We start from the raw sequence: 27,241 nt of genomic DNA, 5'->3' as shown, positions 1-27,241 counted from the left end.
GGCTTCCTCACCAGTCACTCCTGACTGGTGAGGAAGCCTGTCATCATCCAATCACTCCTGACTGGTGAGGAAGCCTGTCAATCATTCAATCGGCCAATCAGCGGTTGAAGAGGTCAGAATGGAGCAGATGACTGAGGACTTGGAGGAGTTCGCGGCCATCTTGTTTCATTGAAGACACTATGGAGGTCCTGTGTGCGGCGGTTTCGGGTCCTTGAAGACGGCGGACGCGGCAGAGGTACTCGTTTTTTGTATCGGAATATTTGCATGAGTACGAGTACTCATGCTAATACTCGGTATCGCCGCCGATACCGATGCTTGTATTGGTATCGGAGCATCCCTAATAAATACAATTAAACAATACATTGATTCATTGTATTTATTCAATGACACTTGCAGACTACCTGCAAGTTTAATTTTACACAGGAGCAGCTGCATTTTGACAGCCAAAAATACATGCAAAGCAATTACCATCTGTAATGGTTTAAATGGTAATCCTTTACATGCCTAGAATTCAGATTTAAATGAATGCTGGCAATGAGGGAACCTTTAAAAGTGTTTGTGTTCATGATTCAATTCTTGGTAGTAGTGGATATTTTTTGTTATATTTTACCATATGTTTATTATTTTTACTATTGCCATTTTGTCTATTATCATAGCAATGTTGTACTGAAATATTGTACTATAAATAAACAAGATAATAATCCTGCCTAACCGATCCTACATTCTAAAGCGAACAGTGAAAGACAGTAAAAGCTGGCCAAAAACATGGTCATTTTCAGTCAGCTTTAACCAATTTCCAACTTCAAATACAAGTAATCACCAGCAACTAAGCAATCTGCCATCCACTAGTTCGATCAACCATCAGAATTCAGAAGCTTGTAAAGTTGAAACTAGGAAATAAAAAATTGACACTTTCAATACTGTAATTGAAACACTGAATAGTAAATGGGGAGAAAAAAACTCAACAGAACTGTTGTTGAAGATGATCAGATTTTTATGCTGGGTTTAATCATGGCAGTTTCGATTCCATCAACTTGTGGTTGATCAAAACCAGCCTTTTATGTATTTGATTCCTTGCAATATCGACACAAATAGAATCTACAGTTCATGTTAAGGGGAGAGGACATATTACACTGTAGGTAGATGAAAAAGGAAATGTGGGTAATATTCCTGTGCCTTTTCTAGCTTTATTACATTAAAATATGCATGCTTGGGAAAATCCAGCATGCATGTTTACAGAAAAGAAAGATAGTACATCTCCGGCTTCTCTTTTTACAAATCATTTTTTTGCCAACAATACGGTAAAGAACAGCCAAGAGACATTTAAATTCGAATAAAGCAACAATAACGAACGAGAACAAATATCAATCACAATTCCTGAGTATGAGTCTAAGGTGTAATTGTAAAGTGCACATAAGACAAGTACCATAATCAAATTGTGCTTCAAGTATATCTGTGGCTTCTCAACCACACTCAGATGTCTGTTGGTAACTTAAATCCCAGTCACAGCCAAAACATTATTTTTTCAATTAACAGGAAAGAGTGCTGTTTAGTTTTGTTTTGCTAAACCCCTTGTTTAGTTTTGTTGTTACCACCATCGGTGAGATTTTGCTCTATTTGCTGTCCTGATGATGGCTGTCACCAGAACAGAAAGTAAAGGCAGCAAAAAAAAATCTTCTGTTTTTGTAAAAGATTTCACTGTAACATGAAGTAATAGGAAATCTTCCAACAGGGCCATAGCAATTGTCTGGATTAGAGTTTTAAGGCCCCTTTCACGTGATCTGATCAGGAGGGGAATCCGTGCATGGCTCCCATGCTGATCGCAACTGATGTCACCATTGTGACATCCGTGTCTGTCCAGCAAGATGGAGGAAAAAAATAAAATTACCAGACCCATGTTGGTCTATGGGGATCACACTTGTGTCCTTTTAGAGCAGATTACCCCAGATCCAGCATCATCAGGTCCAGTGAAGCAGAACTCTTTTTCCAGACCTGGCCGGATCAAGGGGTAAGGGATGTAAATGGACACCTGTCCCCTTAAGTCCGGCTGCCCATTGACTAACACTGGGCTTCCAATCGGATCCGCCTAAAAGCGTGAAAGGGCTCTAAGATTTGTGACCTTTTTAGCCTATTATGCTGTCAAGAAACACTGTTTTGGCTCCTAATCCAACCAGTAGAATGTTGATACTTGCTCTAGTTATAATGTACCCTTGAGTAGTTTTACAGACTGAGAGGTTTTAATGTATTGCTGTCACTGTAAAGTTGGTAAACTATTGTAACACCTACTAGATATTGGCATGTTAAGATAATACATCTTCATTATTATGCTTTTTTTATGTAAATGAAAACTATTTTTTTTAAACAGTTTAAAACATTATCTTATGTTTCATTTGTACACATAAATAAATTCTTTTTTTTCTTAAATAATTTCAAATGAATTATGTTAAAACAAATAACCAAGTGGCCTGTGACCTTGCTTGTTTAGAGAAGATTATATCATAATTCATATTTGTTTGTTGGCACATTGTTTCTTTTTAAGTCACTGAGGATTATTGCAAAATGTTGTATTTTGTGTTTGTGTTTCTCTTAGGTGTTTGCTCGACGTGCTCTCAGTAAAATAAGGGAGCTTAGTCAGCTTGAAAATATGAGTGATTCCTCCTACAACGAAGAAGCAAAGAAAGCTTTTAAAGAGTCCACTCTTAAGGTAAACAAACATTTTAAGAAGTATTGCGTTGGCTGTTGCAAGGCATGAGTTACAATCCCAATAACATATTCACATACACGTCATGCAATGCATTTTGTAATGCTGTGGGGGTTCTTATATGTATTTCTATAGTCCTGCTATTTGCTGTTGCTGTTTTTCTTGGATGGTATAGAGGATGTACCATTTTTAACTCTTTTAAGCAATACTTAGATGGGCTACCTTCCATCTGCCCATCCCTTTTACCAACTTCCTGAATTCCCAGTGTGCTTTGTGTCTCTTTTCCCTGCTGTTTGCATCACATTAATCTCAATTTCCCAAGACTACATAGCCCATCATGCATTGCTTCCAGCAACCAATGATATCTTTGCGTTGTTGACTTATCTTTACGTTGTTAGACATTGAGTTGTAGTTCAGAAAGCAGGCAACTATATCATTCAAAATCAACTCTAGTATGTATTCCTATTTCAATGCTAAAATTTTAACAGAATAGTATTTGCTGTGACTTTAGACGCACCCAGAAGTGTCTGATGCAGAAGATTTTATAGGCAGCAGCACCTCTTTTAGACAGTAAAGACTGATGGTGCTGGCAGTGGGATAGGCAAGTGTTAAATGGTAAGTAGGTAAGTACTTCATTCTCTGAATTCATCCTCTGTAATGTCACAATTCTTTACCATAACAATTAAGACATCGTTCACACCGGTTCGGCCGCACGGATCCGCCGACATGAACGATCCCATATATTGCTATGGGGACCGTTCATGGCACTACCTGTATCCGCGTGATCCGAACCGCCCCCCCGTCCAAACTGCTCCCTGCACTATTTTTGCAGAGCTGATTAGTGCGGTCCCATACAGCTTTCAATGGAACTGCGCTGTTTAGAGCGGTTCGGGGTGGTTTTAATTGCATTTCGGCGCTGAAACACAATTAAAAACTCCCAAAACCACCCTTTTAAGGTCAGTGTGGTAACCGTGCTGATCTGCAACCACCCTGGTGTAAATGGGCTCTTAAGGTGTCACACTGTCAGCCAGTTGATGGCCATGTGGTTTATACATACAGTATATAAATTATAAAAATGAATAACAGCAGGAATGTGCACACTTTATTCGAGGTAACTGAACTAAACTTATATTTATAAAAGCATGTAGGCACATTAGTAACATTTCACAAATAAAATAGTACAGCAACTTAGCTAGAAAAAGTTTGGGGAAAAACAAGAGCAGCTGCATGATTAACGTTGCTGTGTTAGTAATTGCTTGCTGGAATATCTAATTAATACTTATCTTTGTATATTAAAAAGATGCAAACTACAATTTCCAATCTCCTAAACAATTAAAACAAACAAGAAAAATATGTAATCTCTCCAATAAAAGTTGTACAATCAATCATGAAAAACACTAATAAGAGTTTAAAAAATGGTAAATCTGTACTTGTATCATTTCTTGTATTCAGGTTAGTAGTATGGTTCACCATGAACACCTTTAAAACAAATTGCCAAATCTATTTCTGAATTATTATACCCTTATTATGGATGCATAGTACCCTGCAGGACTAGACTCAGCTGCACCTGACTCACTTGTGGCACACAAGCAAGAATTAGAATGTGTAGGGCTTAGTTAGGGGAGATAAGGACCCCTCCTATGGCCAGAAGCACTCTTTATGCAATTCACCATACCAGTAATGGTCACCTGCCAGGTCTTAATAGTGAAGCCATGCATTTGAGGACAGGCAGATGTTGTATGGCCTCTTGCTCTCAGTGAGTCATCTGCCCACCTGTGGGCGGCAGCCTTAATATGCGACGGACGGAAATCTGAAATTTGGAAATGTAATATAAATATGATAAAAAATGATATATACACAAACAAGGTTATAAGGTTATATATATATATATATATAATTACTAAAGGTGATATCTTTATCAGATGGCAGTGATGATCTTCAAAAGAGCTGTGTTTGAGTCCAGAAGAAAACCAAAGGAAATTCTTCGCCCAAGACTCAAGAACAATCTAAAGGATGCAGAAAAGGTATGTCTAGAATGTAACTAGCATTGCAGGACTTTACCTGCCATCAGGTTCTCATCAGCCAAATGGCTAATGCAGCAGGGTTAAAAGGTGCTAGACCCAAAACAAATCATCTCTGGCATTCATTTTCACAGTTGTTGTCAGGTGTTATGTTTGGCACAAAAGGCTGAGCCTTTAAAAATACACCATTATTCTCCAGGGTTCCAGGGTTTTTAATAAAGTAGTCCTTTAAATATTCCTCCCACCTACCAAAATACTTACCTTTCGCCTTGCTCCAAAGATCTTCAGTATGTGGAGCTGTCTGGAGCCACACAGCCTTTGCAGAAATAAGTCCTGCGCACATTCAGCTTCCACTGTTCATGTACCCTGCTTGCTCCAAAACGTCTAAAGCTGGTCTGTACTCATGTTGGGAGAGTGGCACGCACGTGCAGTAGGAGCTGGATAATTTTGTTTTATTTATTGTGGCAAGTTACTTTTCAGTGAACACAGGCTACTGATAGATATTAGCTGAAGGATAGGACAAGGCCAAGATAAAAACAGTAGTAAAGGATGTCAGCGAGCTATAGAGACTTCTGTACTGTCCAAAAAAAAAAAAGATTGTTAGATTATTGACATTGCACACTTGTCACTCTACCATGTTATATATATGGCCAAATATAAATAAAAGAACCCAGTGGGAAGCTGTCATTTAGTTAGGCGGTAGTGATAGTATTGTCTTCAGCCAGAGCATTATATTAATTACATGCTTTCAAAATCTAACTTTTATGATGTGTTTGTGAACAACTTATTTATGTTTCTTCAGCAAACACGACAACTACAGGTCTTGTTAGAATGAAACATAAGGATAAAGGGGCATTTATTCTACTCTTGCCAACTGCTTTTTACATGGATTTTAACTGCTTCCATCTGCTGTGTCATGTGACCATACTACAGACCTACAACAGGCCACTACAATTTTACCAAACAAATGTAAGGTGGAGCAAGATCTATGATGGCTGTCATGGTTAAATGTCCACTTTATTCTTTAAAATAAGTGTAAGAGAAATGGTGAGAAAAGGTGAATAGACAACACTCATTTGAAAAAAACACATTAAGATCCCTAACTTAAGGGGTTAAATAAAAAAATAAAAAAACATGACACCAGTCAAATGGCATACAGGAAACGCATAGATTTTCTTGATAACAGTCTTTTAAAAACAGTACTTTTTTTAAACAGTATATATCAAAACACATTAACAATTTGCATATGTTGTTTTAATTCTAGTTATCATGGCCCCGTACAAACACAGAACGGCTGCTAGTAGAGATGTTTGGCAACAATGCCACCCAGTTCCTTGCTATCGTTGAAGCCCTGACAGATAGTAATAGACGAGTGCTGCAGGCTGGACCTCCTGTACCTGATGAACCAGAGATATATGATGTTATTGCAGAACTGTTTTTTGCAGGCATAGATATCCTTTCAGGTAACGTTTGTCAAGACTATATTTGCATAAAAGAATTGTTAGGAAAACAGCCATAAATAAAACCAAGGTCCAAAAAAAGGAATCTAAACACATACAATGAATTCCCAAACTTTATCTCTAAAATGTATTGACATAGCCATGAAGTGTGTATGTATGTATGTGTGTGTATATATATATATATAGTGCAATATAAATGGGTAAGTAAATATTGGCACCCCTGCATTGCTGTCAGATAATGCACTACTTTGCGTAGAAAATTGTTGCAATTACAAATATTTAGGCATTTGCATGTTTATTTATTTTGTTTGCATTGGTATGACACAAAAAAGTGGAGAAAAAAAAGCCAAATCTGACACATTCCACGCATGACTCCAAAAATGGACTGGACAAAATTATTGGCAAGAAATAATTGCATTTCAAGTGTGTGATGCTCCTGCAATTTGTAATTAAACTCACCTGTATGAATTAATAAGTGCCAACAATATAGAAATCACATGGCAGCCAGTTAAAATGGTGAAAAATTGACTCAACCTTTCTGTTGTGTGCCACATGGAGCATGGAAAAGAGAAAGAGCAGCAAAGAATTGTCTGAGGATTTGAGAACAAAAATTGTGGAAAAGCATGAACAATCTCAAGGTTACAAGTCCATCTCCAGAGATCTTAATGTTCCTGTGTCCACTGTGCGCAACATTGTCAAGAAGTTTACAGCCCGTGACACTGTAGCTAATCTCCCTGGACGTGGACGAAAGAGAACAATTGATCAAAGATTGCAACGAAGGATTGTTTGAATGGTGGATAGCTCGCACTATACGTTGCCATCTGAATGAAAAGGGGCGCTATGGTAGGAGACCCAGGAGGACCCCACTGCTGACACAGAAACATAAAAAAGCCAGATTGGAGTTTGCCAAAACTTACCTGAGGAACCCAAAATCCTTTTGGGAGAATGTGCTGTGGACAGACGAAACACAATTACAGCTTTTTGGTAAAGCCCATCATTCTACTGTTTTCAGAAAAAGAAATGAGGCCTTTAAAGAAAAAAATACAGTCCCTACATTCAAACATGGTGGAGGTTCACTGATGTTTTGGGGTTGCTTTACTGCTTCAGGCACTGGATGTCTTCACTGTGTACATGGCATTATGAAATCTGAAGACTACCAAATAATTCTGGGGTGCAATGTAGGGCCCGTGTCAGAAAGTTGGGTCTCCGTCAGGGGTCATGGGTATTACAGCAGGACAATGAACCAAAGCACACGTCAAAAAGCACCCAGAAATGGTTTCAGACAGAGCACTGGAAAGTACTGGACTGGCCAGCAATGAATCCGGATCGGAATCCCATAGAGCCCCAAAACATCAGTTGGGAAAAGGAACCCTTCCAATCCTGGACCTGGAGCAGTTGGGGAAAGGTGCAAGAAACTCCTTGATGGTTACAGGAAGCCTTTGATTTCAGTTATTTTTTCCAAGGACTGTGCTACCAAATATTAATTGAGGGTGCCAATAATTTTGTCCAGTCCATTTTTGGAGTTTTGCGTAGAATGTGTCAGGTTTGGCTTATTCTTTTCAACTTTTTTTTGTGTCATACCAATACAAACAAAAGAAATAAACATGAGAATGCCTAAATATTTGTAATTGCAACAATTTTTCTTACATTGTATGGCATTTAAAACAAGGAGGGGGCAGAGCCAGTGGTAGCCAGAGCCTGCGGTGTTTTGGGGTGCTGGGGATCAGAAGCAGTGTGCAAGCACCTTGAATTACTTGGTATCCAAAGTACATAATGGTTTACAAGTCTTTTTGCTGCTGTCTGTGTCTCCACTAAAGAGACTTTTATATGACATTTCAAATACTGTCTTTGTCTCCATAGAGGATTCCTCTTCTTTTCTACTTCTGTCTGTCACCAGTTGTCTAAACAGAAAGTTAATTTGCAACAATTTTCTGTGCGAAGTGGTGCATTATCTGACAGCAATGCAGGGGTGCCAATATATGGCCATTAGACTGTATATACTGTGTATGTATATGTGTATATATGTAGTTGTCTAAACAGAAAGTTAATGGAAATCTTTCTCATGGGGACACAAACAGCAATAAAATACTGACAGAAGTTGTAAACCTTCCTTATTCTTCTATAACATTTGTTTAAGTTCGGATTGTGGCACTGGTGGGGGGATTTTACCTCGTGACCTGATCTCTCTGACACCCAGTAAGGAGAAATCCTGAGTAGGCACACAGACAGTAATAAAAAGTTAACAGAGGTACTACGTTTTGGCTGGACTTTGGCTTAAAGGAGAATTATGAGGCGAGTGATTTGCACTCAGCCTTATAATCCGAGCCGACCTGTGACAATGAAACTGTCACAGGTCGGCTCAGTAGATCGGGAAGTGAGCGAACACATACCGGCGCTCGCTCACTTCTCGATCTATCCCTGCAGAGAGCCGTGACTTGTCAGTCCCGTCTCCCTGCAGGGATTCCCACCCTCCCCGCTCCTCCAGTGCTGGCTGGCGGAACGGACGGGGGAGGTGGCGGGCACAGCTGGCTCTGCCTCTGGATAGGCAAAGCCAGCTGTCAATCCCGCAGCTGGGTGGATCTCAACAGCAATGTCGGGATCCGTTCTGGCTGCGCTGTAGCTCACAGTATACTGAGCTTTGGGTCACGGGAGAACGCTAGTTTGTGTTTTCCCGTGACCCTTAGGAGGACTATAGGGAAAAGCCCTGACCCCATAGTTCTCCTTTAAGCTCTGTATTTGCAAGCATAGGTAGGTAATTATGATAGCATAAGTCTCTATCACATGATATATAGGAGAAGTTGAAAAGAAGCAAAACAAGGGGGTTAATAATTCAGTAATGATGGCCATGTCTGTCTTAGAAAGCACCTATGCACCCACATACCACAATTGGTGGTATGTGATCGCTCAGTTCCCAATCAATAGAGCCAAAGTGTGATACTTTTAGTGTCACCAGTTGCCTCTTTTTATGGGGATAAGTGCATTTCACTCACCCCATAATTCTTTAAGGCCTGGTTCACACCTGTACGTTTTGTAGCGCGTTCAACGCTCTACGAACGCTCTACAAAACGCCCAAACATGAAAATCCCATTGTTTTCTATGGGTATGGTTCACACCTTGCCGTATTTCAGCCCATCTGAACGCGCTACAAAGCGGCCTACGCCTGAAAAGGTACATGAGCTTCTTTGCGGCATTTTTGTAGCACGTTTCCATTGGGATACAGCCAAGTAGCCCTTGCGAATCACGGTAAAAACGCGCGTCAAATGTGCATATTTGATACGCCTAGGTGTGAACAGAGCCTGACAGCTACGAAACACCTATTGTGTGTTTTACTTTAGAGGACTGACAGGCTGCCAAGGTTCCGCTCTCCAGAAAAATAAGGTGATACTTCAGTGTACTTTTTTAAAAAGAATTTCTCCGCAATGCCTGTAGCTACAGAAGTTAATGAGGGTTTGTTGGAACATGCTTTTACCACTTGTTCAGAATAGGTAAATACTTTAGCGTGTTTGATCTGGTTACAGGTTTACTTTAATGTTGATATTTTGTTGAGACAAACTCCAGTCGTATGGTTAGAACTTTGTTTATTAAATAATAAGGTTAAAGAATTTTGTTAAAGCAGACCATGCAGTCCTCAGCATTTAAGGGTTGTAGCTACATAGTAGCCCCCACCCCCCTATTCTAAATTGCTAGAGCTAAAAGCGTAAAAATGGTATCGGAGCATCCCTAAAAAAAATACTTACCTTTGACCCTGGCTTCTGGCTGCCTCATCTAGGCAAATGTGTTGTCACTCAGCATTTTAGCTGGATTGACATAATCTGATAAGCTTGCTTTAGGTAGTTTGTGTTACTTGCCATTTTGTAATTTTTGGGGGAAAATGCAATGATGTAAACATAACAGCAAAGGTACCATTGCATTTGCATTCTACATATAATAATAATAACAACTGGGGTTGCACCAATACAATTTTTTCCAGACCGAGTACTGATACTGCTCAAGTACTAGCTGATACCAATTACCGATACCTTTTTTTTAGTTTCATGTGACACTCGTGTCAGTTTTTCTAAAACAGTACAGACTAATGATTTTAGGGCAGTGGTGGAGCACCAAAGCCTGGTCGCAGCTGCAACCACTGCCACTCTACCACTGACTCCAAGCTGTAGAGAGACTACAAATCTCAGCAATACATTATACAGCAATGCAGAGTACCACCAGATATAGAGGACTAAAAATCCCAGCAAAACATTATAGAGCAATGTAGAATACCACCAGCTATAGAGGACTACAAATCTCAGCAATACAGAATAATATGAGGCTACATACTCTGTTACTCTGGGGTGGCGGCCTCATATCTCCAGAACCTCAGGAGGGCTGTGGTGGGTCTACAGTGGGCTGTGGGCTATGAGGGATCTCAGGTGGGCTATGAGGGATCTCAGGTGGGCTGTGCGAGGTCTCAGGAGGGCTGTCCAGGGTCTATGGTAGGCTGTCCTGGGTCTTAAGAGGGCCGCCGGGGCTGTAAACAGGTACTGCAGTTTAGAGGAAGGCTGCCTTGGTCCCCATCAAGCGCGGGACCTCAGGCAGCCGTTTCCGTCTAAGGGTTGAATGTATCGGTGCTTAGTATTGGGGCATTTTCACGAGTGCCGATCGATATCCGTGCATCCCTAATAATAATAGTTGTAGTAGCAATATAATCTGACAGTAAATGTGAATGCTTATTTTGCCTTAATTTCCTGTATTTGTTTTAGGTGGAGGAATCAAACCTGAGCGTGGCACTGCGGGAAATATCCAGGGTGAATTGGGTAGATTGCTGAATGATGGCTCACTTTTAGAGCTAGCTGTGGAAGGTGAGAATCAATACATAAATGCTCTAGACAATGTTAAATTCTTCTTATGCTTATTGAGCCTTTCCATTCCCTGTGCATAAACATAATAGTACCTGCATAATCTGCTTTATCACTTGTTTCAAACATACTAATTTGTTCCCCCAAACATGCATCCTAAGCAGATCAAAGAGCACTGTAACTGACATTAAAATTGAAATTTTATATCAGTCGATGGCTAATCCTTCATCTCCATTTGTAACCACTCCCCTTGATAAAGAAAGCAGTCACATATGAGTGTCACTGAAAGGACAGGTGTCATTGATGTGTTGGCTGTGATTGATAGCCAGGCTTTACCTTCTACCTTTATCTGTTGTGCGATAGGCAAGATAATGGTGCCCAGTGAGGGGGAATAACTGAGTCTCTGATGACAGACTTGAGCAGAGTTTTTGTTTGACTATGCATAGGTGAGTAAGGCGGTCCAATCGGGTCTGCCTGTCAATTTTTCAGGTGGACCTGATTAGATACCCAGTGCTAGTCTACGGGCAGCTGGGTCTAAACGGACAGGTGTTGATTACACATGGTTACCCCTGACTTGGGGGTCTGGAAAAACGATGGACCTGATCGTGCCGGATTGGGTGTAATTGGATGTAAATGGACACATGCCCGTTCACATCTGACTCCCCATAGACTGACATGAGGTCCTGCAGTTTTAGTTCTTTCCTCCATTGCAAGACGGAGGAAGACCCTGGATGGACACTGATGTCACAGCAGTGACCGAATGTCTATGGGGTATTTGCACACACCACTGGCTAAGTTGTGTTTGGATAAATAGTGATAGGAAAGGCTAGAACACCTTGTCTGATTGCAGTCATTTGCTGTTGATAAGCCAGTTCCATTGATATCTGCAAAGTGCTTCCTGTACTTATCAATAGGCCTACACAGAAATAGCCATCTGATGTAGCCTCAGTCAGATAAATCATGTAAACCTAACCACTACCTTGAGGTCTATGGTCGGCTGTAAAAAAACAATTCTGTCATCATTTCAAAAAGCAATCTTCCAATGGGGACACTAGTTCTAGTGACCTTGCTGGCCACCAGGGATATCCAAATTTTGAAAGAATTTCCATTCACTTCCTGTTGTGACTATCGGAGAGGAAGTAAATGGAAATCTCCTCAGGGACACAAATGGCAAAAAAACTCTACTTTAACATAAATCATCTCTATATTTTATATATACAGTACAATGCTTTGGTAGAGAAAAACTTCTCTTCTGATTTAAGAGCAGTGTGTGAGCAGTTCCCATGTATAGGATCCTAATAAGCGCCTTTAGATAACAGCTCAGTTTTTGCTCCAGGTTTTCTAATAGCTTCTGTTTATTGGGTTGCACCTTTTGGCTATCTACTGCAGACCTACTCAAATAACTACCTCCAGGCTAAGTTTTAGAACTGAATACTTCTGCTGTAGAGATATAATTACAATGTGTAGTATTTTGATGAAGCTATATCATGTTACATGTTATGACAGCATTTAGGACATCAATAATGTATAGCAAGTTCATCATATATTGACCTCATGTTACATATGAAATTTGTACTTTTCCAGTGAGAACTTTTCAGAAAATAAAATATATGACAGGAATGTAAACAGCACCGTGAAGATTCTGTCTTCCCAGTGGATTGCCAAACCTTTTGTAGAAAAATATTTAATTACATACAGTATATTAATAATTAAGATTTGCTAAGGTTTATGTTTTTGCAATATCAATAACCAAGAACAAGCAAAAATAAGGAGTGGGAGAGTTACAAACAAAAAAGATTCAACTCATAAGAGCCACTATGATATATTATAGGGACAGAGTCCAGCTGCTGCTTTATGGAATGATCAATAAACAAAATAGCTCTGTGATACAGTTGTAAAGGAGAGTGCAGCATATGAAATATTAATATAAGAAAGAGTCGCTGTCTCTTGATGCAGAATCTACATATTCAACCCATGAGCATTGTGAACATTCACTGTAATTTGTATAATTAATAGCTCTATAGTTAAATGTCTTGGAACAAACTAATAAAAAGGTAATGAAGAAAAGATAAATAAAACCACAAATGTGGTTTGAGGTAGTTTGCCTACTAGGAATAATTATTATTTCCTGAACAGGCTTCATTAACTGGCTCTACATTAATTTGTTTTAACTTCTAACTAATCCTTTTATTAAATCAACAAAAATAGGCACACCTTTTATTCCATGGGTTAGTCTGTCAGTCATAGGTATGCACAACCCTATTGATTAATGGCAATTGTATGTTATACATTAATCATATGCTGCAGCCAGTTGTTAGTATTTAAAGAGAACTAAAGCAAAACCTTTGTTTTTGGCTTTAGTCATCTTTTGGGTCACAGGAAAACATTTGATGCACTCCTGTGACCCAAAGTCAGCATCTAGCAGGCTACTACACGCAATTTGACAGTGCAGAGCCAGGAAAGATCCTGACAGAGCTGGGAAAAATCCACCCCGCTGCCTGATTGACAGCTGGCTCTGCCTCTCTGAAACCAGGGCCAGCTATGCCCTCCCTCTGCCCTGTCTGTCCCTTCAATAGGCACTGGAGGAACAGAGAGGGGATGCGGTATTGCTGTGGGGAGTGGTGACTGAGATTCGCCGTTCTCTGCTAGGAGAAGACTGTGAACTGAGTGATCTTCGGTTTGTCATTGCTTAGCTCTCGATCAATTGAGCTGGCATGTGACACCTGCAATGCCATATGCCGCCTCTAAGTAATGGGAAGAGTACATTTTACTCTACCAATACTTTTCCTTTAAGGAAAGACAATATCCAATAGCCAAATAACACAAACCAGATGTCAAAATACAAGTGATAATATATGTTAGTTTATTCAATTGCGTTTTGTTCATCTTGTCTTGTAATTCTCACCCCTCTGTGTAGCTAGTCAGATGACAGCACTATTTGCTATCAACTTGGCAGCTTGCTTAGTAGTGATACAATGGCACAGTAGTATGTTGTTGCTTCATTGCCAAGTTATCAAACAGAAAAAAAGAATTAGAAATGTTGTGGCAGGTAAGGTATATACATAGTTCTGTGGTGTAATTAACAGTTTTCCTTCACTTATGCAAAGGGTACCTAGAACACCATGAGGGAAATTTGATGAGGGATTATATGATGTTCATGTGCAGTATGTCATACTTGCCTGACTATATATATTTTACATTTTATTTTCTTTACCTGGCTTTAACAAAGAAAATAGGTGTAAAGCCACTATATATGACCTTTTAGTAAACAAAAAGGGTCGTCTGATTTTTTTATTTTTATTATGGTAAACCTAAGGTTGTGTCTTGTGGAAACAAAAGGATGAAGCTGGCGCTGGGAGCAATGCAAGCTTTTTGGGTTTCACATGTTTAGAACTATGTTAAATAAATGAAGCTGAAGCTGACCCCAAACCATTATATTTTATCTTTAATTCTTCGTTTCACACTTTGCTAGCTTTTCATTTTTAATGCTATGCACCGTTCAATCCTCAACTGTCTGCTCAGGGCTGGATTTGAATCTTGGCTGCTCCAAGACCCGTCACCAGTTCCGGCTCTGTGACATTTGATTTTTAATGTCACATCACATGATTTCACTTACTGAGGCCTTCTTGTTACACAAGTGATTTTATCTACCATTACCTAATTTGCATATTGAACATTTTGTTTTGCCATTTAGAAATAATGGAGCCACACAGAGGCGTACATCCAGATCTATATCCACATTTCATTTGTACCATTCTATGTCTCAATGCTATATGTGTATTATCTCAGTCTCTTAGATGCAGACAAGACAAAAGTGCATGCTACATAACTGATGGCTTAATCATGTGCAGTAAGATAAATGAACTGCAATAAAACTGAAATAAATCATTCAAAAACAAATGTTCGCAGATCATCCTTGAAGATTCACAAGGTGCCAGACACAGCCAAAGGCAGCATTACATTGTCTAAAACTAGTTTAAAATGTTCCCCCTGCCACCCACACTTCATCCTGTGACTGATGAGTTATTGATATCAATGTCTTACAATGCAGCAGAGCGATTTATTGTGCTATGAGTGTTTGGAGAAGAACATGGCTTTGAATCTTTTCTTTTTCTGTTCTGTCTCTTCCAGAAAAGAATGTAGTCTCTGCTGAAGCTGTTGTGAAATTTTTAAAATTAGCATTTAGCTATGAGCACTGGGAAGTGTTTGATGCCATTATACAACCATTATACACATTCCTACAGGTAATCTCATTAAAAGCAGGTCACATTTAAGCTCTTAGTTGTTCACGCAAGGTCAAGAATTACTGCTTTTTTTTTAAATCCACCTAATGCCCTCTTCAGTGAACCCACAGAAAAGTAAAAACTATTTTTTCCTAATGCAAAAGTCTGTTATTCTTTCAACATTGGTTTGAATGTAAATTGCAGTGGACTGTCATCTAAACTGACCTCAATTGTGAAACTATATCTGTGTGTTCAATATTCAGCTCTAAAGTTTCTATCTTATATAGGTAATGTAAATGTATCCAGTGATAATATTTTGTACAATGTGTAATACATAGGGATACACTAATACCAGTTTTTGGTATCCAGTAGGAGTACCGATATAACTGGCTTCATGATTGCCTGTGATGCCCGTTTTCTAGCAAAAGAACACCGGCTTCACTTGGCAAGACTGCCTGGCTTCCTGACCAATCAGGATCCACCTCCCGGGCTTCCTGATTGGCTAGGCAGCCGGCTTCACTTGTTGCTAGGCAGTGTGGCTTCCTGACAAGTCAGGAAGCCGGGACGCAAGTCATGACATGCTGCCCGGCTTCCTGATTGATTAGGAAGCCAGGCTGCCTACTAACAAGTAAAGCTGACTTCCTAGCCAATCAGAAAGCCAGATGGCATGTCATGACCGGCCTCCTGGCTTCCTGATTGGCTAGGATGCCAGCTTCACTTGTTGCTAGGCAGCCTGGCTTCCTAACCAATCAGGAAGCCGGGAGGCGGCTCATAACTCACCGCCTGGCTTCCTGATTGGAAAGGAAGGAGACTCCATGCTTCCTTGGCACTGCCAGTCAAAGGGAGATCTCCCTCTGACCGGAATTTCCGGTATCCGGGCATATGGACGAGTACTCGCCCAAATTCTCAGTATCGGTACGGATACTAGTATCGGTATTGGTGAATCCCTAGTGTGTGGCAATGTATGTTAAGTGTTCTGGCTCAATGCATGCATTCTGAGCAATGCTCAGCAATTCAATAATGTGTATTGTGGTGTGCTGCCAAAAAATTATGCATGCATTATTTGTGGTAGTGCACCAGACCATGATGCACTTGCATTATGCTTTAACACATGCCTGTCAGCAGGTGCTTTGGAATGCCATTCAGAATGAATAACACCTTCACAATGAGGTCTCATGAACTCCAAATTAGGTAAGGAGAACAAGCAGTTGTATTGAACCCAGTGCCACCCTTATTTCTTCAAAATTTGCAAGTCTGTGACAAAGTCATCAGATTTAAATCTTGTATCTGTAGGGCCAGGCAGAGAGCGGATACATTTCACATTACCCCAGAGTAGATCACAGTTCAGCTCAACATACAAACAGTCTACAATAAATCCTATTAAACTTAATTATCAGAAGATCTTAGCAGATTTTAGCAGTAGCATAAATCCTGCTTAACTAGAATCTGCACAGCTGTCAGTGAGCCCAGTAGTAAATGGCTAATTGGAGGCCATAAAACCCATTAGCAGGATGTCTCTTAGTCCAAGCCTGCTAATAGCCATTGCAATATTGCCATGTCATAAAACCCCTAGCAGATCTCTCAACAGACTGTATTCTGGTCATAACTGGCTTTCATAAAGCCATTTAGAGGAATACCCATTTGAATCTGGATTAACGTGACCTGAAACTGCCCTTTTCTTACAACCCTCATTGTAAGAAACAGTTCTCAAAATCTATTCATATTCCATGAATCTTGATATGCTAAAATTACAGTTCATGAGCTGACAGTGAGCATGCTAATAAGAGGAGAAAGCAGAGTGACAGAGAGTAGCTCATCACTGTTCTGCTTCACTGTCCAGTCATAGGCTAGGGGCTGACCCTTGACGGCGTAGGCTTAAAGGATGTAGGTTGAATGATACTGAATGTCATTTAGGCCAGAAGAATGAGGACATCTTGTGGGGGTAAAGAGGTACTGCAGGGTAAAGCTTTGCATGGAAGGTGAGCATAGCAGAAAATGCTGCTTTTTTTTGGTATCTTTTAATGGGCTATTTTTTGTAGTTATTTTTGGCTGGAGTTCTGTTCAACCAAATTGCAGCCCTGTTAGGTTATGCAGCTCTGTTAGGTTATGACACCAGAATGATTAGGGTGGCATGCCAGCGTAGGGTGATTAAGCATGTCAGGAGCAACTGCATCCAAATTGATTTCTCTATTTGGTCTGGTCTAGGGCATGGTTACAACCCTGCCATTACTTTGCTATTTTCCTGAAAAACGATAGGGTGATCTTACCACAATTCCTGGCATGGGAAGGAGGGCGGCTGTTTGTCACCATTCTCTGAATTCGTCATACTGTATACTGTATTACTATGTAGAATCCATTAGAGTGTATGGCTCAAGCTCTTTACCTGCCACGATCATGTAGTAGGTGCAGAGATCTCTACCCCAGAACTAATGGTAGAGATCAAACCCAGCCCCACTCCACCCAAAAATCGTTTTGAAGCAACTTCAAAATAAGAGTTTTACAAATCATTTTACAAATCATTTTTTATTAACATTGGCTGTTCACTTTGCAAGGGAAGTTTTCCCTTAGTTAAGTAAATGAGGTGAAGCTCTGCTATCTCCCATCATCCAATCATGTGCAAGCAAAAATGCTATTTTAAATATAATGAAAATCTGCGCTCCTGGAGCTAGTTGAAAACAATATAAACTAAAGCTGCTATGAACAAAGGGGAGGATAAGTCCCTAATATATACATTAAAAGAACACAGCGCTAAAGGTGAGGGACAAATATAATCTAATAATTAATGTGCCAAATAATAAACCAAAAAAAAAGTGGACAGTCTATTTGCCTTTAGTAAAATAACCTTGGCAAGTGTTTTGGCAAATGGTGATGAATGTATGCATTTACCTACCTGAAATAAGTTGAGCCATATTAAGGTAGCTTGGGTTTTAATAAAGCAGTTCATTAAAATTGGAAGACAATCCTGTACAGCTTTATACAATAATGATTGAACTATTGGGGAAATTGTATAGATTGGCTCTTGGGACATGTAACTTAATCACATTGTCATGTTTTTAGGCACAAGGCAAAAAATGGAAGAAAGAAGAAATGGTTTTTATGATACTACTTGCTGCTGAGCCATTGTTGTCGGGCAAAAAGCATACCCATGATTTATTAGCCAAGGATGATCACAAATATAGATTAAATATACCTAATTATCTAAATGTTTTTGGACTTCAAGGTGAGTTAAATATGATACAGATTATTTTACTACATGTTAAACAACTTTTTAACCAACCTTCTTTCTCTGTATCACGTAGACCAGTCCGATTCTGAGCAGTAATCATATAAGTCCACCAGGTGGCACCCTTATCAAGCAAACAGAATAAAGGATACTAGCAGAATGTTTCAGCTCAGCTAATATATTCCCTATGCTTGTTTTTGCCTCAAATGGTTAGACTTTTAACCCTTTTGAAAATGCAGCAAAGTGTTTTAGCCTTTTCTAAGAGTTTATTTTTTGCTCTACACATTAAACAAGTTCTTTTAAGGTAAAAAGTCAGGAGTAGGAAGGTGAAGATGGCTCATTAAAGCATAGTGTGCGCTTGCAGTCTAACTGATTAACGTTCCCTCTACTGAGGGGATAACCCGACAAATTAAAATATGCATGAGTCTTCACAGTGATTATGCATCTTGAAACATTAAACACTATTCATAATCAGTAGACACTTCTTGTGTATATAACTGATCCTTTATTTGTATTTATTTATTGGAGGAGAAAGTTGCATGCATACTAAACACAAAATTGTACAAAGATTTTTTTTTCTCAGTATTTTCTCTGTCTTTAAAGAATAACAACTTTTATAACACTTTAGCTCTTTTGAAATACCTAGAAATTCCAGCAACTTTATAAAGAAGCAAAGGCTATAGTCTTCTAGCAGTTTTCGATCTGTAGTGACTACATAGGCACAGTGCAGCACAGAAATCATCCTGCCACCAAAGTAATTGAATGACCTAGCTATGGTTTACATACATATTCTCTACTCTGTACCATACCATACTCTACCATACAAACTGCAGACGCTCTGAATTTAAACGGAGCACTTTTACCCTTGCATATTCGGTTGATGGCAGCTCTCAAAGCACATGTAAAAGGAAAATAAGGTAAGAGGTTAATTTAACAAAATTGCTTGGTATCTCTGAATTTATTAAAAAGAGGTAGTGTGTTTTAGAAGCAAGGTTATCTGTTCAACATTCTTTCATAGAAAGGCAGCTACAGACATAGTTAGATGTGGTTGCTGAAGCATTAGCAATTCTTTTAAACCAGTCTAAAGATCTCCCCTCTGCCAGATAGTAGGGATGTTCAGATACCAAGTACCATACTTGGTACAAGTACAGATACTTTTCCAGCTCCAAGACTAGACTAGAAAAAAATTCAAAAGTTTTATATATATATATTAGAGATGCACCAATACCATTTTTTCCAGACTAAGTACAAGTACTTATCCAAGTACTCACAGATACAATTACTGATGCATTTTTATGTAGTGTCATGTGACAGTTTTTCCTAAAACAATACAGACTAATGATTACAAGACAGAGGTGGAGCGCTAGGGCCCGGTCCCAGCTGCAACTGCTGCGGCCCTTGGTATTTCTCGTGAAAATGGCAAATATCAGCACTGGTATCTGAGCACCCCTACCAGATAGCACTGCTAGATCACTGACTTCACTTTATTCACTACTATTCAATAAAACAACCCAGCTTGCTCATTGACCCCAGCCTGTGATTGATGAGTGTAGAAACAGCAATAAACTGATACAAACTGAATATCTCCTCCTGTCAACAAGGTCTCTATAAAAATATAAAGATGGGAAATCCTCTTCTAAGAGTAACTCTTGCAATTAAGAGTAAACATAGCATTTGCATTAGGGTTTTGGATATTACTTCCCAATGGTGAATGCAATGTTGTCAAAATCTGAAAATGAAAGGGCTTTTAATGTGATTCAGAAAAGGTTCTGTTCCTTCTTCAGCAAAATCAATGAATGCAGTATCACTAATCTAAGCTGACTGTTAATTTACCTGGTAGCGGAAATAAAAACTGTTAATGTTTTCTGTAAAAAAAGTGGCAGGACTATAACATTAGAGAGAGAGGGGCCTAAGATAATAGGCCCGGTTGTTATGAATGTGGATATAGGGAAAGAGCAATATATACAACAGCTAAACATTTCTGGGACTCTACAGATACAGAACAAATAGTCACTAGGAAAAATTATTTTCTCCAAGTTTTCCAAGCAAAGGAAAAATACATTTTTTGAACAGTGTACAAATTCAGCAGCCAGTATGTCAAAATAATGAGCACTGGTTGCGTTTTATAACTGCCAACAACCTATGTATGCTGAATATAATACACTACTTAAACAGAGCATAACTGTGCTAAGCAAGCTTAGGTTGGCGAAAAATAATAATTTGTTCAAAGATAGTGCCATACCATAAAACGATGAATAGTTTGTCACGCAGGTCTATAAATTATTCCATTTTCTGTTGTGGCTGGTAAGAAAGTGTGTGTGTGTGTGTGTGTGTGTGTGTGTGTGTTTACCTCCTGCCATGTTAAGAGGGAGAGCTGTTAATGACTGCTCTAATGAGATCTTAGTAAAACGTAGACTAGACCTCCGATACTGCTGCTAGTATGCATTACTCCATTGCAATGCATTGTTTTGCTGCTGGTTGTACATGACCAGCAATGTAACAGCAGCTGTATGAATGACTGAAACAGTAATCCAAGTATAGGTCTCAGCAGCTCCATTAAATTCTAATATATATTTTTTGAAAGCCTGGCATTTAGAAGGCAGTGGAGCCTCAGAAAAGGAGAATTATCATTCACCCAAGCCCATGGAATGATGGCATTATGAGGCTAAAATGTAACACCAACTCCATCTCTCTATCAGCCAATTTCTCTTACTGCATTGCAAGTGGCTGTAGTGCTGACTCAGGCTGACAAGAGTAAACCTGCCATGATAGAAATATGAGGTCGGGATCCGCTCCGGCTGCGGCGTCTCAGTATACCGCGAGCTCTAGCTCGCGGTATACTGAGCTTGGGGGAACGGGAGGATGCTAGTTTGTGTCCTCCCGTTACCCTAAGGAGAACTATGGGGAAAAACACTGACCCCATAGTTCTCCTTTAAGAATAAGAAATTATATCAAAGTCTGTAGAAGAATGTGAACCAGTAGAGGAACCAGTCATTTAGTAAGAACCAGTAATAAAATACAAGTTATTCCAAATGATTTGTTTATTTATAAATGTTCATACTCTACATTCAAGATATTCAACACATATATACGTAGTTGTCCATGCTCTCTGACTTCTAGGACAGTCCCAGTTTATGATTTGACTCTGTGAATATCCACTAACATTTTTTTACTTTTTAATTTTTTATTTTCAAATGTTATATTGTTATATAAGCTTTGCAATATTTTTTATATTTACTAAAATCTTTAGGCACTCCATTTAGTTAAAAATGAAACAATAAAAAGACAGAAATGCAGTCTGTAAAAACAGTTATTGCCCAGGGGGTCTTCTTTACTTCAACCGTTATATACTAAAAACAAATAGGTTTACGTGGGAACTGCTTCTGTTCAGCATACTTTATAAGCCCTGTCGATTGTGGGGGCTGCACAGACGAGCCCTCGGGCTCCCAATAATCTTTAAGTAGTCACAGACCAATTCTGTCAATTTGGGTTAGCATGATCACATAAAAAGACCCTGGCATCAACTTAAACCACGGTAGGTAACGGCACACAAAAACCAAGTAATGCTTACTTTTTCCTTTCCATATATTCTTTTTATTCACTTGCAATGTGCCTTTGAACTTGCTAGAAAATGTCAACATCCAGGAAGGGTCAATTCCTTAGCACAGCCACAGTTCTCCTTTCTGGGATTGTCTAATTGTGCTCTGTGCTGGCCCAGTTCCTTTGTCCCGCCCTTCACCTGCCTACATGACATTTTATGTAGCTGCTGGGGAGGGAGTGAAGGGGAATACTATGGACTAGTGTCACTTGAGTGCAAGTGCTGAGCTTGCTGGAGCTGCTGACATCACGTTCATATCCAACATGCATGAAATACGTGCACATATAATCTTATGGGAAGACTTTTGTTGAAATGAATGCTCTGGCTACAGTCTCTTTTACATCTTGTAACAGCGGTATGTTAATGCAATTAAGAAATTTATGTATTCTATTTTCTGCCAAAGATTTACATACTACTACTGTTTTTATTGTTATCGATCAAATATAAAAGCTGCTTCCTCATGAATGACAACTTATACAATATATTTGTGTTACCAGGCGAATTTGTGGAAAACAAGAGTTCTGATGATTACGTAAGACTAGCAGAAACACTCTTCTGCTGCGTTTGTAACTCTTTACAGGTATCTTGTTTATTTTCTTAGCATTACTTTATTAGCTCAAGGGAAAGTAATACATAGATAGGATTCAATTTCAGTATTTCCCAAGAATATACAGTACCAATAAAAACAAGAAGTGATCCTGTACAGCCTGGACTCTCTTGTAAAGTACATTTTCCAGTACAGAGAATGCTGTTTTATTATTAATTTCATTCTAATCCGTATATTCAAAGCTAGTTGTTAGCTTTGAATATATTCAAAGCTAACAACTTAAAATATATTCAAAGCTAGTTGTTAGGATTGCAATATTTAAGGGAACCCTTCTATTCCCCAATCATGATCTACTCATCGGGTACCCTCATAATCCACTTCCGCTATTTCAAACTCATTCATTCTCTTCCCCAAATTTTCAGTCTCAGTAGGCTAAATAGAACTGTTAGAGATATGCTATAGTCAGTAGCTAAGTCCTCATCTCCATTTTTAAATTCTCCTCTTGGCCACTGATATATATACCTGCTCCTCTGCACAAAGCAGTAGCTCATGACTGTCACAGGAAGAGCAGAAACGTATTTGACGAGGGCTATTACTGGCAGCCAGGTACAAAAAGCAAGATGTCCTTTAGAGGACTAACAGTGTGCAGTCCACATCTGTAATAATCCCTATCTTCATTCCTGAATTTTTATAATAGGCCAGCTTTACGTCTTATATATTTTTTTGTGTTTTTTTTCCCTTTCAGAGCAGTCCTCCATCCAGCCTAATCTCAATGGTAACAGGCACTCATAAAACTATTATATAAAATGAACTGTCAGGGTTACACGAAGGAAAAGTAAAATCTTTGTTAATTGGCATTTTAACTCTCCTCCAGCAGCCTGGAAAGAGTGTCAGTAATCTGACCTTAGCCACTTTCCAGGAAAGCTTTACATCCTGAAACTGGGCTCACATTTTTGTCCTGTCAGAGACAATATACAGGTGAATAAAAGCACACAATCATTCCCCTAACGTAGGGCTGCACAACTGTAACATTGAAGAGGGGAGATCTGGATTCTTAAAAATGCCTTTTACTGATTTAGGAAAACTATAGATTATCAATAAAAATGCGATCATAAGGCTTTCCCTTCCAGTACTGCATGCCTAGTGTTGTCTGCTCCATATACAACCCATTTGTTATTCATTCCTACCAGAGTCAAATGAAATGTGGTTTCAGAACAGTAGAATAACCTATGATCTGGCATGTTTACAGTTTTATGACCTAAACTGATTTAAAGTCCTCCTCTAAACTTTCTCTTTGCATTTTCTATTTGTGCATAACCATAATATCTTCAGCCACATTGCGATACACAGAAGAACTTTAAATAAAAATAGGTGCCCATTTTATTTTTCACAAAAGAATCTGAAATTTAAATGAGAAATTATCGAATGCTGTGAGTGATAGATAATCCATTAAAGTATGCGTCACTGCAAACAGTCAGTGAAACTGACAAGAAATCAGTGAAACTTGACAGGTTTTGTCTAGGTCTGCATATAAATCAATCACAGGGACTGTACATGGGGATTGCTCTCCTTCTCTTATTGTGAGGAAACACGGGGCTTGCTTGGGCTCTTGTCATCGTCTCAAGATAGAAAAACAATTGAAAGTGGAATTAATTTTTTGATTCAAAAGAAAACAGAGGATTACCAAATGATGTCCTGTATGACATATATTATTTTAGTGTTTCAAATGGTCAGTTTATTTATAAGAAAATTGTTAATATATTTGTTTTTATTAAAAATAACTATAAATATTTTTACGTGCCTATGGAGAGTTAGAACGTTTGCATGGGGAAGCATTATAAAATTATAAAAAAGATGCAGTTTAATTTGAAAAGGAAAAATAGTACAAAAAGGAATAGCCTCACAATTAAAATTGGACACAGGAAAGAAGCATGGCTCCTCCATGGCTCAGGGAAAGAATGAGCAAGTCCTCACTCCAGTATGAGCCCATAAAAACAGAAAAAAAGCTGGCCGAACACACCGGATTCTGCTGGGATAGTTTTATTGAAGGTTCTACCACACCAGTAATGTCCTGCCCAAGGTCCACCTCCCTCACCCAACGTGGCTTAGTCGTAGAGTGAAATACATCAGAGGGGGGTGAACCGTGGGGGAGACTCCAGTGATGTGGTTCCATCTTCAATAAACCATCCCGGTGTGCACCAGCTTTTCTTCTGTTTGTAAAGATTTGTTTTAGACACAGTCTGTAAGTCAAACGGTCAAGTTGACATACAGATAAGCTTACTGCTTTCTTGCCAAGGGATTTAGAATTTTGTTAAGCCACTCTGGTGATTCACTCTCATTTGCCACACTACACAGCAATCAAGATCACTCCGATACCTTCTAGTTCAGCTTAACTGCTTTTGGATCTTGCTACTAATTAGACAGAGGTGATGATACCTATTCAACAATAATACTGAAGGTGGAAAGGTAACACAGGAAGCTACATTGCCGAACTAGAAATTAAACTTGTCATCTGCCTTGCTGTACAATGTTGCAGCAATATGTAAATTGCATGCATGGAATTACAAATCCTTTGGCAGGTAAAACAGTCGACGAATAAACTTTTGAAGGGTGTACCTATCTGCATGCCAGTTCCAAGTTAAATAGATTATACATCAAAAACACAGGTTAAATATGTCCATGTGTCTCTAAGCAAATTACAAATGAAACTTTTAGGATTCATTTTCTGCAGCAAATAAACAAAAAGTGGGAGGAAGGATTATTTTTATGTTTATTATTTATTATGTTTTATTACATAGAGCACACAATGTCCCTTTTAAAGCTGCAGCTAACGATTATTTTCAAAATCGATTAGTTAGCCGATTATTAAGTTCGATTTAATCAGATAAAATATTACAAAATAAATTTTAAAAAATGGCTCCAGTGATGGGACTACTAGTTTGTATTGAGATTGCAGTCCATCACAGGAGCAAGCTTGGAGTGGTGGAAGTAAAAAAGTGTGGTGTGCAATATAGTGAAATTAAAAGTGTAAAGTTATACAGCAATGAATGCAGAATGGCATCGGCTATAGAGGACTACAAAACCCAGCAATAGTACATTATACAGCACAATGCAGAATACCACCAGCTACAGAGGAATACAACAAATCCCAGCAATAGTACATTATAGCTGGCAGTTTTCTGCATTGCGCTGTATAATGTACTATTGCTGGGTTTTGTATTCCTCTATAGCTGGTGGTATTCTGCATTGCGCTGAATAATGTAGTATTGCTAGGTGTTGTAGTCATCTATAGCGAGTGGTATTTGGCATTGCACCACTGTATAATGTACTATTGCTGGGATTTGTTGTACTCTATAGCTGGTGGTATTCCGCATTGGGCTGTATAATGTGTTATCCCTTGATTTGTAGTCCTCTATACAGCGCAATGCAGAATACCACCAGCTATATAGGAATACAACAAATCCCAGCAATACATTATACATACAATGTATAATGTATTGCTGGGATCTGTATTCCTATGTATAATATACAGCACAATGTACCATCAGCTATAGAGGAATACAATTCCCAGCAATACATTTATAGAGCACCATGTGTGGGAAAGTGCAGGCTTACCTGAGCAGTCTTCCAGCAACTTGTTTCTGAAATCGGGCCTGCCTATCTGCGGCTGTCATCCGCCCACACCTGCTCCTCACTTCTTCTCCCTGCGTCCCTGTGCCGATCGTGGATTTGGGCGGGCGGTGAGCGCGAGGAGGTGTGGAGCGTGCATGCGGGTGGGTCTGGCAGCGGCAAGCGTGAGGTGGGGAGGAGGTGCGGCGTGTGGAGCGTGGATGCGGGCGGTTCTGGCAGTGGCGAGCATGAGGTGGGGAGGAAGTGTGGTGCGCAGCGTGTGTGGAGCCGTGAACAGGGCCAACTAATCGGAAGCCGATTAATCGATGATTGAAAAAGTTGACAACTTTTTCAATAATCGATTATGTTGATTCGTTCTTGCAGCCCTAGTCCCTTTCCTGCCGCCCTCTTATTGGCAACATCTGTATGGTCCATAACCATTATAAAAGCTCTTTTAAAAGGTTATAGCACTTCAAGTATTATATTACCTGCATCTGATAAAACCCCATAACGCATTCATCTTATCATTAACCAAGCATAAAATATATTAGTCTCAAATTGTCAGTGAACCTCTAAAATGGTGGTGTGCTTACACAAAGATAGATTTTAGTTAAAAGATCTGATGGTTGCAGACGAGTTTCCTTTCTGGATATTCAGCTTTAGCTGTAGTTGCATCACACACAGTGTTGTGAATTGCATTGTTCTAACTAATGGCTCCTACTACCATGTTTGTGACAGCCAAAAATGGGAGCTAACATGGATAAAAATACCAATCCAATTATGAGGTTTTTGTGTGCCTTATTGTGGTCCAAAGACATAATGGTCAACTCCATATTTGTATTAAATATAAGGATGTAATTGTTTCTGGGTAAACAGTCATTGCTAACATATTAAAAGAGAAACAGGGAGCCATATGTATTTATATTTGTGTCTACAAATAACACATTACTATTCTGTTCAAATACATACAAAATACATTTTATCTGCTGATAACTCGAAAGCTCTGCATATTAATCTCCATATC

At 39.2% G+C, this 27,241-nt stretch overlaps 1 protein-coding gene across 1 annotated transcript in view; it reads left to right on the top strand.

Annotated features, from left to right (window-relative positions):
• The window catches only part of CFAP54 (cilia and flagella associated protein 54), a 250,519-nt gene that overhangs the window by 23,262 nt on the left and 200,016 nt on the right, over positions 1–27,241 (top strand). Inside the window, exons 7-13 of the mRNA XM_018553872.1 lie at positions 2,591–2,704; positions 4,624–4,725; positions 5,987–6,185; positions 10,922–11,020; positions 15,149–15,261; positions 18,298–18,460; positions 22,559–22,641. Coding sequence (XP_018409374.1) covers positions 2,591–2,704; positions 4,624–4,725; positions 5,987–6,185; positions 10,922–11,020; positions 15,149–15,261; positions 18,298–18,460; positions 22,559–22,641 — 873 coding nt within the window. The remainder of the gene's footprint in view (positions 1–2,590; positions 2,705–4,623; positions 4,726–5,986; positions 6,186–10,921; positions 11,021–15,148; positions 15,262–18,297; positions 18,461–22,558; positions 22,642–27,241) is intronic.

The sequence above is a fragment of the Nanorana parkeri genome, unplaced genomic scaffold (assembly GCF_000935625.1).
Source record: "Nanorana parkeri isolate BGI_ZX_2015 unplaced genomic scaffold, ASM93562v1 scaffold132, whole genome shotgun sequence".
NCBI classification, from domain to species: Eukaryota; Metazoa; Chordata; class Amphibia; order Anura; family Dicroglossidae; genus Nanorana; species Nanorana parkeri.
The sequence above is the reverse complement of the archived record's forward strand: the minus strand, read 5'-3'. Positions and strand labels throughout refer to the sequence as shown.